Source organism: Polyergus mexicanus, unplaced genomic scaffold, assembly GCF_030449975.1.
Source record: "Polyergus mexicanus isolate NDT 795.1 unplaced genomic scaffold, iyPolMexi1.0 SCAF_1, whole genome shotgun sequence".
NCBI classification, from domain to species: Eukaryota; Metazoa; Arthropoda; class Insecta; order Hymenoptera; family Formicidae; genus Polyergus; species Polyergus mexicanus.
The window spans coordinates 1198193-1211634 of NW_027223321.1; the positions used below are offsets into that span (position 1 = coordinate 1198193).

Here is a 13442-nt window from a genome sequence, read left to right on the forward strand (position 1 = left end):
TCACTAGGAATGCGCGCTACTGTTCGCGCTCTTGACCAAATAAAATGTATAATATCATTTTTTATACTTTCTGCGCGGGTGTGTGCGCAGGTTTCGATATGGTAAGCCACAGAATTTAATTAACATAAATATTGTTTACGGTTGTTTTAATTTTTTTTTTATACAGGTGTATATCAATAATAAATCTTTATTCATCGAGGAAAACGATTATGAATTCATACTATTTATTAGGTCTCTTTTAGGATTCATCCACACACACACACATACACACACACACACACACACACACACACACACTCTCTCTCACACACACACACACACATATAATAATGAAAAATTTAACATATCACCGATCAAGATGTATAATGATGAGGAATTTTCGATTATTCAATATCGTTAAATTCGGTCAGCATGTTTTCGATGAATTAATAAGAGTTATTTTATTAAGCAAGAAAAAAAGTACAATGATGTTTAATGACTATATAATTATCATAATTTTATTGATCGTACATATAGTATACATTTGAACTAATAATATATATAGTATATACTTGAACTTTAGATACATGCACTGGAGTTTTTCATATATATAATAATCCTTGTATAAAGAAAATGATCCGAAAGAGTGAGTGAGTGAGTGACAGGGGGAGAGAGAGGAAGAGGGGAGGAGGGGAGGAGAGAGAGAGGAAGGGGAGAGGTATATGTTTTTTTTCTAAACGCATATTGAAAGTTTTATGCAAGCAGTTTATAGCAAGTGTCGTTATATAAATAATTAAAATAAACATTAAATAAATATTATTTTTACGATCAATTGTACAATGTATAATTAAAATGAATAATAAATATTAAAAATACATTTAAAAAATATTGTCTGCTCATTGGGGTCGAGACCGATGTAGTTTTCTCCCTCGGATCGCACCGAGCTCATTTCACTATACGTAATATATACGTATATATATATATATATAGAGTTGTATACGGTGGAATCAGTCGTGGTTTATCAGCCGAGCCGGTAAAGTTGTAGGAAGCGCGCGAGCTCGTCTGTGACAATTCGGACAGTCTTAGCTTTCGTCATCTGAATAATTCAATATTTTTTACAGTCGACGCAAGTCGGCGACAACAATATTCCTTTTATCTTTGATCATCCTTCATCGGATCGTTGAATTTTGATAGAAGTCGAAAGGAAACGAAAAGGGTGAAAAACATGGCGGATAAAATCTACTACCCCAATCCGGAGATCGCGAAAAGATCGCACTGCAGTAGCATGGAACAGTACAGGGAAATGCATAAAAAGTGAGTATAATAATATGAAATTTTAATGCTAAAAACCGTTTCGCGTATTGTTCTCTCTTGGGTATTGATTTTGAAAATTGAAGCCGAATCGAAACCAAGCATCGTATTATCGTGATGCAAAAATGCGACGCGAAATGTAAAAAGTATACATAATGAAAATCGCGAATAATATGTTTAATTTATTTGTTCAGACTAGAATCAACGATAAAGAGTAAAGAGACGAATCTCCATAAACTCGAAGCTCCTCAAAGATGAAGTTCGAGATTGTTAATTATGGTGAAGAAAATATCGCATTTTTTGTACGTACAGTGATGAGAATTGCATGCTAGATAAATTGGACGGTATTTCAGACATTGAAATTGATCTCGAGTCTTTACCTGAATTCTCTATAAAGGGCACGGATAGAGAAAGCGCAGTATTGATCTCGTGTAGGGGTGGGACAAATTTCTCAGTTTGAGGGACAAGCGTTTCTCCACGAACAGTATTAAAAATATGAAAAATGTTGCTCTTTCGATCAACTGCGTTAATCAAATATTTCGCATTTGATTCAATTAATTTTACAGCGAGAATTCTTTTGCCAGTAGTATGAGATTCTGCCTGAATGAGAAAAGTACTGGCTACAAATTTCGGTATAGACTTATGACCTGTTTGTTCCATCCATAATTTATTCCATTGGACTGCGAACTCATTCATCTCATTCAACTCATTCGCGTTAACGCGAAAATAATGTGTAATAATAATGTGCATATAATTTGCGGTTTACCAAACATGCATAAATTTGTTATGTAAGGAAGAAGTGAATCGATGATTCGTTAAACTCGAATCTATTGACTCTTATTCCAATAGCGATGTTCAACTTTTAATATATCAATAATCATATATAAATGCTCATATATAAAAAGCAATAAAGAAATTATCGATTATATTTTTATTATGGAATTTCATGATCATGGAATGAATCGAAGAATAATGAGATAACTCAGATTGAGACAAATGGTTTTTTTTTATAGGTCTGTAGAGGACCCAGTGAAATTCTGGGGTGAAATTGCCAAGGAATTTTACTGGGAAACACCAGCGATAGAGGACAAGTTTTTCTCATACAATTTCGATGTAGATAAAGGTGATGTTTTCATAAAATGGATGGAAGGAGCAACAACGAATATCAGTTTTAATTTGCTCGATAAGGCTGTAAAGAGCGGACATGGAGATAAAATTGCATTTTACTGGTAAGAATATATTATATTTCAAAAATTAATTTTTTTTATACGACTCGGATTCGATAATAATCTATTAAAAAGAGATAATGACCAATCGCCCGACAGTTCATTTCCATGCAAAGTATATCTCCGAAGACGCAAGTCATCCATATATACGAGTTTATGTTTACGTAAAATCGTACATCATATTCTTATTACGCCATAATTATTTACCAATGGCATCGGTGAATTTTTAATGCGGCAAGTGAAATCAGCTTGTCTAAAATCTTTATAAATTTAATCGGTACTCGCGAGAAACGAGCCCAATAAGCGAAGAAACGTCAATTTCGCGATATCACGCTTCATACATATTTAATACCCGGCCTAAGCTACTTACGCCGGATTACCGATCATCGATTATCATCGAGAATATCAATTCAGTATCGTATATCACGTTTTCAAAATCTCAACTTTTAAGAATAAATTTTCTAATTGTAAATGCACGCTGCAATTTTATTCATTAAAGGCGATATTAAAAGTATTTATGAAAGAGTCGCATAATCGGACTATTGGACAATGTCCACTATTTTTCGAAAAATTTGACACATGGTTTACACCTGCATCTTTATTGGCTAGCGATGCATCGCGCGCGATCGCGTCATTTATTGCATCACTCTCAGACGCGAGAACATGATTCAGTCACGCGATTCGTACTGAAAATTTCGTTAAGATGCGCGATCACGTTTTATTATCCGATATAAAAGAGATATCTGAAGTACATTCATATCATGAATGTCACAAGTGTTATAATATAAACATATATATAATGTACACACGATTAGAAAACAATTAATATTTCGTCGACACCGCAAAATCATTAAAAAAATATTTCAATAAAAAAATATAAAAAAAAGATAAAAAAACGGGATGTAGATAGAATCAGCGGAAATAGTGTAAATGTAAATATACATTATTTAAATTAAATTACGGGCGTAAATAATAAAATGCATACTAAAACACAATACGTTAATGATATATGTGCATAAATGATTGCGTTTAGCCCTGAATTTAGAGAGGTAACAAAGCTGAAGGCCACTTTCAGGGATTGTAATAATGTTAAAAGATAATATCTATATGAGACTACGATCAACCACAAGAGCTTAGTTTTGCGGTTGTATATGGAGTAGAAAGAATATATAGACGCGAAAAATAATATCTATATGTATATATGAAACTATATAAGATTAACCGCAAGAGTTTAAGTCTTGTGGTTGTTCATATATGGATTACAGAGAATATAAACGTGGGAAATAATATCTATATGAGAATAAGATCAACCGCAAAAACTAAGTCTTGTGGTATATATAGTACAAACACACACGCGCGCGCGCGCGCGCACACACACACACACACACACACGCACACACGTGTGTGTGAATAAAAGACATGAACGCCGTCGATATCGTGGTTACATGATATTTATATTGACTTAATAAATTAAACATTAATCGATTCTTTAATATAATGTTGATTTGTATTTTTAAATATATCGCTAATCATTACATTTCTTATTTAGCGACAGTTATCTTACACGAAGGAAATCACGTTATTACATATAATGATTTATTATTTAAGTAACATTAACTAACAGATAATATTATTAAAAGTTTTATTTTATAGATCAATTTGTTTAACCTTCTCTTAATTATTTGCGACTTACAATATTAATAATAGATAAGCGCAAGCTTGCAAAATTCTGAGTGTCTTATGTAATATAGTTTATTTTACGATAATGCTCAGATTTGCTTAATATTATCTCTGTCTGTCTGTCTGTCTCTCTCTCTCTCTCTCTCTCTCTCTCTCTCTCTCTCTCTCTTTCTCATTTAGATTTTTCTAAATATAATGATATATAGCGCGACGTGAATATATGTTTATAAACTTGATTTTTTTTTTGTGTTAAGATTTTATGTTAAGATATAATATTGAAAAAAATATACCAGACCACACACGAGACTAAATAGTATGAGAGCTACTTTGAACATTAACTTTAACTTAATAGGCGATTATGATTCAACTTGTGTGTAAAGATTTGCCTAGAGCAAATTTCTAGTTATATAATGCTGTTTTTAATCTAATTTTTCTTTCTAAACAACAAAAAGAAATCCATCCATATTAACAACATACTATTAAAAAAATATATACAGGTATTATCTATATAAGATAAAATCGTTGAGTTAAACGGGATTTGCTCGAAAAGTTTCAAATTCATGTAGATATATTTAGATCTTTATCGCGATTTCCTGCGCATAATAGCGTTTATATTTTTCCTCTTCTCAAATCATCGATATTGAGATGTAGAAATGCGTTATTATTAGGGAAGGAAACGATCCGGAAGATTATTCGCGACTGACGTATAAAAAACTGCTCGAGGAGACATGCAGATTCGCAAACGTTCTCAAGTCGAAGGGTATCACCAAGGGAGATAGAGTAGTGATTTATATGCCGAATATTTTGGAGCAACCGATCGCCATGTTAGCTTGCACGAGAATAGGGGCGGTTCATAGCGTGGTGGTGAGTGAAATGCCTGATAACGAAATAAACAGCCAGCGAATGATGAATTAATACGGCAAAAAAGACAATATACGTTCACAGTTCGCAGGATATTCGTCCGATTCTTTAGCGGAACGTATACTGGACTCCAAAGCCAAAATTCTGATCACTGCGGATGGTGTATGGAGAGGAGAGAAATTACTTCTGTTGAAAAATATTTGTGATGAGGCTTTGGAAAAGGTCAAGAAACAGAACTATCAAATCGATTGCTGCATCGTCGTTTCGCATCTGAGAAGACTCAGCCATCCTCAGGGTAAGATGAACGGTGTGAATGGCACTAGCAATGGTGATACAGAGCTGACCAATGTTTCCTGGGATAACGATCGAGATGTTTGGTGGCATGATGAGATGGAGGATGCAGAGCCGAGCTGTTATCCAGTTTGGCTGGCTGCCGAAGAGCCACTTTTTATTCTTTATACGAGGTACGAATTATATGTTTGCAAGTTATGATGATTTCTGATGGAACAGGAAAAAGAGAAAATAGAATCGATAAAATAAATAACACTTCTATATAACTTTTTTAATTCTATCCTTGTTTATTTTTCATTTCTCTGTCGTATATAGCGGCTCTACTGGAAAACCAAAGGGTCTTCTTCATACTACCGCAGGATATATGATCTTTGCAGCGACAACTTTCAAATATTCTTTCGATTATCATCCGGGTGATGTTTACTTTTGTACTGCCGATATCGGTTGGATTACAGGGCATACTTATGGGGTTTACGGTCCGTTGGGGTGCTGTGCAACGTCTGTCTTGGTACATATGCATTTCCCACGTTTTTTTACATAGATAGTACATCGCTTTTATTTTCTTTGTTTCTAATAAATCTGCATTTATTAATAGTTCGAGGGTGTACCCTTCTATCCGGATAAGGATCGATACTGGAAGGTTGTCGATAAATACAAGGTTACGCAATTTTATACGGCGCCAACTGCTATCAGATCATTAATGAAATTTAGCGATGATTATGTGACGAGAAATAGTTTAGCCTCACTCAAGGTAAATTTCAAAGAGTTTATCTTTTTTGATCGGCTTAATGTACGGAAATTTATGCATATATTGCATTTCAGGTCCTTGGTTCAGTGGGTGAACCAATCAATTCCGAGGCCTGGCTCTGGTATTACAATGTCGTCGGCCACGGTAAATGCAGCATATCGGATACGTTCTTTCAAACAGAAACTGGTGGCCACGTAATTACACCGCTACCAGGTTGCACACCTATGAAACCAGGCTCTGCGGTAAATGATTTCTAATTAATGTAATTTTGCCTTGTACATATTATATATGAATATAATTTATTTCTAACGTATGGAATGAATGTATATAGACATTTCCGTTCTTTGGAGTTTTGGCGGAACTTCTCGACGAAGATGGTTATATAGTAGAGGGCGAAGGGGAGGGGTATCTCGTTTTCCGTCAACCATGGCCGGGTATGATGCGGACGCTGTATGGGAATCATGCACGTTTTCAGAGTGCATATTTCGAGCGATTCAAAGGATATTACTGTACGGGAGATGGTAAGCGCATTGCTCTTTTTTATGACTATTTTGTATACACTTTATCTTAAAAACGCATCATTATTCACATTATTTTGCTAGAGGATTTCGGTATTTAAGTCCAACATATTTGGCATCTTTGCCGAGTTCTTCCTCGATTCTTAAAATTTGATTATATTTAGCCATTCTTTCACTCCTGCAATCATTTAATAAATATGATTTTTACATATCATAATTAAAAGCGTTAGATAAAAATAAATTTAATCGAAAAAATAGATTAGCGATATGTAATTGGATTTGAAATTGTAAACTTTAAGTATTATTCTCATCACATCATATTACCTGCACGGTGCTCCAGCTTTGAACTGACCAGCGGCAAGTCCAACCGCCATATCAGCAATGAAATTATCTTCCGTTTCTCCGCGGCTCGCGCTTACGATATAGCCCCAATTATTGATTTTTGCCATCTTCGCGCAATTAATGACTTCTGTTACAGTCCCAATTTGCGACATTCTTAATACGAGACAGTTCGCTATATTTCTATCCATTGCTTCTTCAATTCTTTCGATATTCATCGCGGTAAGATCATCGCTGACCACTTGAATCTTTTGGTTAGCTATTGTTAACCAACCTTCCCAATCCTCTTGATGGAAAGGGTCTTCGATCGAGACTATCGCTGGGAATTCAGACAGGTATTCTAGATATCGATTTCGCAAAGTCTCAGTTCTTAAATAATTAGCGGGATCGGAATCCTTTGTCTTAAATTCTAGATCGTATCCCCCTACATACATAAATATAAACGCGGGAAACATTAGGATACTCTATTGTCTATGTAAACGGAAAAGTATAAATATAGTGGGACCTTCTTTATAAAAAGCGCTTGCTGCCATATCCAATGCTATCTTAATCTTGCCTTCGTAACCAGCGTCTTTAATAGACGCGTTCAAAAGAGTCAGGGCGGCCTTATCATCCTTCAAGTCAGGAACGAAGGCTCCTTCGTCGCTAACCGGAAGCGGGCCTTGTATTCCTTGAGCATCGACGATCTTTTTCTCTAGAACTCGATATATTTCAGTAGCCATTTTTACAGCATCGGCGAAACTCTCAGCACCTGCACATATGCATAAAAAATGGCCGAATATCCGGAAAGTTTAAATCGTGTATTTGGTTTTCGCACATGTTACCTATAGGTAATATTGCAAATTCTTGACATGATAAGTTATTGCCAGCATATTGTCCTCCGCTGATTATGTTGAAACTCGGTACAGGAATGAACAATTGACTATTTTCGGCCAATTCAGCAATGTATCTTAAAAACGAACGAATGATTATAAGATTCTAAATAAAAGCGCGACATTGGAAGATTTCTTCGCGTAATCGATTAAGTTAATTCCAGAAATGAACGACAATAAATTAATGGTAACCTGTAAACCGGAAGACCCTTCTTAGCTGCTCCGGCTTTGCAACAGGCGACGGAGATTCCGAGAATGGTGTTTGCGCCGAGTCTCGATTTATTCTCCGTGCCGTCCAACCTGATCAGCAATCCATCTATTTCGGCTTGTTGACAAACTTCCAATTTAGATTTCATCAGTTGCGGAGCGATTACATTATTAATGATATCGACGGCTTTGAATACCGAACGACCGTGGTAAGCCGCCGCGTTCTCATCTCTGATCTCCCGCGCTTGATTCGGATTGATCAGTACAGTGGAGGGTACCGACGATCGGAGCAAACCGATATCGGTAATTATGTCGACTTCTAAAGTCGGCTCGCCTCTGCAATCAAATATCTGACGGGCCTTGATCTTCTGAAATGCCATTTTATGTTGAAATTTTCAAGTTATATCATGACGATTTAAATTGGACGTTATTCGTTTTTGTATGAATTCTGTGGACGTATAAATCTTGCGGTTTGATCGATGGTGATCACATGATCTAACAATTTTGTGATTGAAATTACGCGCTGCACGCTGCACGTTTAGATTCACGAGACTGTCTGACAACACATCTGACAAACATATATGTTCGTAGCCTCATTCAGATACATTCAAGCGAGATGATATATCAAGACAAATATATGTATATTTCTAGAAAATTCAGTTTTATTATATAATTCTCTATTTCACTCTTATGAAAGAAAAATCTTGAAATTAAACCATTTTACTTTAAACATTTATTTAACACTATTATCCTCTTTTGTGATTTTAGGAGCGAAACGCGACGCAGACGGATATCTATGGGTAACCGGCCGTATCGACGATATGTTGAACGTTTCCGGTCATCTAATGTCAACGGCTGAAGTCGAAAATGTATTGGCAGAACATTCTTCGGTAGCCGAGGCCGCAGTAGTCAGTAAAAAACATACTGTTAAAGGTGAATGCTTGTATTGTTTCATTACGCCTAGTGACGGGAAGACGTTTGACGAAAAATTGCAACTTGAGCTTAAAAAGAGAGGTGAGTTTTTGTAGAATTAATCGATTTAATTATATTATGAATTATACATTACGATAATGAAATAATTTTTGAATAGTACGCGAAAGGATTGGTGCATTTGCTCAACCGGACGTTATTCAACATGCTCCAGCTTTACCGAAAACAAGATCCGGTAAGATCATGAGACGTATGCTGAGAAAAATCGCAGCGGGCGACGATAATATCGGAGATACATCTACACTGGCCGATGAGACTGTCATCAAGCTTCTCTTGGAATTAAGGCCAAACGTTTAAAAAGTGTATTTCTCGCTTATTATAGGAAGATGAAAATATCTTGAGAAAACTTTTCGCATAATTTCGATGAATGTTGACAACATGATGCACGATTTTCGGATAATTTCATAAGATAAAAATAATACATTTAGATTGCACATTGAAAATATCGAGTCGGTCTACGTATTTGCACAATATTGAAGACGCATTTCATGATCTTATTGCAATTATTAATATAATAATTACAAACATACAAAATGTATAAATGATACTGTTATCTTTTTTTCGTTAATCGAATTCTGTCTATCGTCACTCAAGTTTTTAGAATGATTAGAAATATGAAAGTTATTATTATTCTTTTGACACGTCTCTTATTTATTTTCTTCCATTTTTTTCAAAGGAAACAAGAGAGACGTGTCGAAAGGATAAATTAATTGTTAATAGAATTACCGGATAAATAGAATTAATTGATTAAATTATTGGTCGCTCTCCTCAAAGAGTTGCTGCGGCTGCGATACATATCTTACGTAAGCATCTCGCTAAAGTTGCCTATAAATGTCTTTGTTAAGCTATTGAAATTTAAAATTAGTTGCAAAACAGAAAACGCTCAATACAAGAAAACTATAGTACACAGCACGATAGTAGACGATAGATAAAAGGTTGGTTGCACAAATACTAATAACTGTATTACTTAACAGATGTAAGCATAGTACATGACTACGTGACGCGTATATATGTAATTGACGGATACTGCAAAAAAGACGGTATTCTGCTTCCTGCAATTTAGTGTATATATAATATGTTACAATTCTATTTATGTATACACACATAGGATGTCTATATCACTTGATGTACTGTATTTCGTTTCAATTACATATTCTTTGATAAGCTTTCGAAATTGAGAAATAAATCTTCTCTCTTCGCTATTCAAGATATAGCATGATTGAAAGAAGATACTGATGTACGAACGTATTTATGAATGAAAGTTGCCTCGTGCTCCTTTTTTGGGAGTTACGTCACATACATATCATTCCTTGCGGAACAAGACAACCTTAGGTGTGATAATAAATGTATATGTATTGTACGCATAGAGAGATATATAAAATAAACAACATAAGTACAGATATGACTATGTAATTATATATAGACATATATGTATGTATGTTAAGAATACATCATAAAAAATTACGATTGTTCTGTTACATGATGAGGAGTGTATTATTTCTCTTTTTTGCGTCCTTTTCTCCCTTTTCTCTTCTTCTTATATCATAGAAATAATAGATATTTTATTTGATATGTATGTATATGTACTATCGTGCTTAGCTCTTCCGATTTGTACGAGAATCGATTCATGCGACGTGGTGGTGGAAGGTAGTGTGTATATGTATATCGAGCGATTACGTCAAAGCCTGAAAAGCCACGAAGCTTGGTGTCAGTGCCAGCTGAGTGTCGGTACAGGCAAGAATTCACGGCGGAACCATTTTGGAGCGCGTATTGCTGTGGCATTCCATCTATTACATATATAAGTATAAATAAGAATAGCTTTTCATACACCTGTAATAAATCATGTTTACGGATGTTGACGAGTGTTACATCGAGATTTTGCGGCTTGTGAAACAGGCTGGTTCGGTAAGTCGAGGGACTAAAATGCAAGTATTATTTTCTTGAATTTGATAACAAGATATGGAGATAGGTTTTATCGATTTTATCGAACGCTTTATATTTTTAAATTATATGTCATGGTATTATAACGTGGCTTATCATATTGATTGATCGCAGAAATAGATTATATTTTATTGATACATTAGTAATTTATAAAAAATAATTTTGTCAATTTTAATATCCCTATAAAATTCCGCGAAATCACCAAATTTTTTATGACGTGTCAGATAGATTACAACTAAAGATGCAAAATAATTTGTACAAAGTAAGAGAGATATAAGTATATAGTAGTAGCAGAAGAGAAATAAGCTACGCCTTTTAATAATCTTGTTTTCTGCCTGCCATAAATGTTCAATATTATATAGCGTATATTTTTGTTTACGTATAATTCTTTGTCATAACTTTAAAAGCTTTATTATCGGAGCATTCGATTTTTTAATGCATCTTGTCTTATATAAGAAAAGATTTAAATTATATTATTACATTCATATATATATACACGTTTCGTTTGTAGATTGTCAATGAAAAGATTCATCAACATAAAGATGTACTCACAAAGTCGTGCGATGTCGATTTGGTTACAGAATGGGATCAAAAGGTAGAGAAACTTTTAATCAACGGAATATCATCCAAATATCCTGATCATAAGTAAGTAATTTAATTTCAATTATGCATTCTGTGCTATTGCACGTATATAATTCGCATATAATTTTTTTATTAAAAATTATATCAAATCTCATTACAATGAATAATATTATTAATCGCTTCCACATATATACGATCTTGATTATAAACTTCGCAAATATGACGATAAAAAACTAGAAAATATATAATTATTGTATAAGAAACATGAAGATCTTAAAAACATCTTAGAAACTAGAAAGAGAAAGATAAAAAATAGAGTTTTGAATTGGTGCATTTATAGACGAAAAACTTCATATTGTTCTCATATCTATATAAAAAAAAAAATAGATTTATCGGCGAAGAAAGTACTGCTATGGGCCAAAAGATAGAACTAACAAATGCGCCAACATGGATAATCGATCCGATCGATGGCACAATGAATTTTGTTCATGGTTTACCGCACACGTGCATATCGGTTGCGTTACTTATTAATAAAACGGCGGAAATAGGAATAGTATATAATCCGATTTTGGAACAGCTTTTCACCGCCCGTAAGGGTCAGGGCGCTTTTCTTAATGGCGCCCCGATTCACGTATCCGACAAAAAGGGTAAAATTTGCTCTCTCTATTTCTAGAAACAAAATACTATATCGCAGTATTAATCCTTGCAATCTTATAAACGTTCGACGATTTTCTGATTTTGACCGAATTGACAATCTATTTTCATTATTCTATCTGACGTTATTTCAGAATTACGTAATTCACTGGTAATGATAGAAATGGGAACGAGCAGAGATCCGGAAAAATTGGAAATAGTATTGCAAAATATAAAGATCCTTACAACACGTATTCATGGGTAAATCATATTTACGTGCTATATTTTTGCACAGAGATAATTTTTTTACTAAAGAAATTTATCTCCTACTATCGTGTAGACTGCGATCGCTTGGTTCGGCAGCTTTAAATATGTGTATGGTAAGTCTCGGTGGTGCTGATGTTTTTTTCGAATTTGGTATACACGCATGGGATATTGCAGCCGGAGATCTTATTGTTCGAGAAGCTGGCGGTGTGACGATAGATCCAGCTGGTAAGCACAATATTATATTGCAAAATATTATATGCATAAATCAGTATAAAAGATGTTGAACGTTAATACAGAGAACTATCATTTATTTTATTCTTACGTCATAAGGAGGTCCGTTTGATGTGATGAGCAGAAGAGTACTATGCGCATCATCGATTGAATTAGCTCAAGAACTTTCCAAAATATTAATTCAGTATTATCCAGAGCGAGATTAAGAAGCTTCAAAGCTTTGAAGACGAGGAAGAATTTATGTTTGCATGTCAGATTGGATATATGCAAATATTATTTCCTAAAAGCAAGAAAAATAAATTGAAGACGTATTATATAGAAAAATTCAAGGTATGCGAGTTAAATTTAGATTAAAAAAATATCGATGTAATAATGAATTTTTCTTCTATCTTTTACTTTTGTGTAAAATGGTTTACAAAATTGTATGTAATAAACTTATGTATGTACTTATATATAAAACCAATAGTTGATATGTATAATAATGATATATTTATTGAGATAAAAATTTATATAGAAAAAGGATAAAACCGAATTATTTACTAATATGAAATTATTACATTTAAATAATAATATAAAAATAACTACATACATTGATATAAACAGACTGAAAAATATTATTTTTATCCTTATATGCTTATTTTATATTGTATATATAATTAATATAATTAATAATAAATTACGATTTTTATAAAAAATGCAGGAATTATATTAATGTTTTGCACATAGGTCCCTTTTACTTTGTATACTTAAATTGCTAAGCTTGATA

At 33.9% G+C, this 13442-nt stretch overlaps 3 protein-coding genes across 3 annotated transcripts; 2 read left to right on the forward strand and 1 right to left on the reverse strand.

Annotated features, from left to right (window-relative positions):
- The first annotated feature begins 975 nt into the window (after window positions 1-975).
- Window positions 976-10422, forward strand: Accoas (acetyl coenzyme A synthase). Its single transcript, XM_070305787.1, has 10 exons — window positions 976-1293; window positions 2304-2519; window positions 4865-5060; window positions 5142-5521; window positions 5664-5856; window positions 5944-6099; window positions 6171-6338; window positions 6428-6617; window positions 8801-9046; window positions 9123-10422. Exons 1-10 carry the CDS (start codon window positions 1205-1207, stop codon window positions 9317-9319), a joined length of 2031 nt encoding a protein of 676 aa, XP_070161888.1. The 5' UTR covers window positions 976-1204; the 3' UTR covers window positions 9320-10422.
- On the reverse strand, window positions 6687-8447 carry LOC138937841 (enolase). The gene is made up of 5 exons (XM_070304493.1): window positions 8018-8447; window positions 7778-7902; window positions 7459-7704; window positions 6939-7377; window positions 6687-6792 (listed from the first exon to the last, which is right to left on the reverse strand). Exons 1-5 carry the CDS (start codon window positions 8410-8412, stop codon window positions 6687-6689), a joined length of 1311 nt encoding a protein of 436 aa, XP_070160594.1. The 5' UTR covers window positions 8413-8447.
- A 300-nt stretch (window positions 10423-10722) lies between the features above and the next one.
- Window positions 10723-13224, forward strand: LOC138939394 (inositol monophosphatase 1). Its single transcript, XM_070307181.1, has 6 exons — window positions 10723-10927; window positions 11475-11608; window positions 11933-12192; window positions 12334-12439; window positions 12519-12670; window positions 12776-13224. Exons 1-6 carry the CDS (start codon window positions 10865-10867, stop codon window positions 12880-12882), a joined length of 822 nt encoding a protein of 273 aa, XP_070163282.1. The 5' UTR covers window positions 10723-10864; the 3' UTR covers window positions 12883-13224.
- Window positions 13225-13442: the final 218 nt, after the last annotated feature.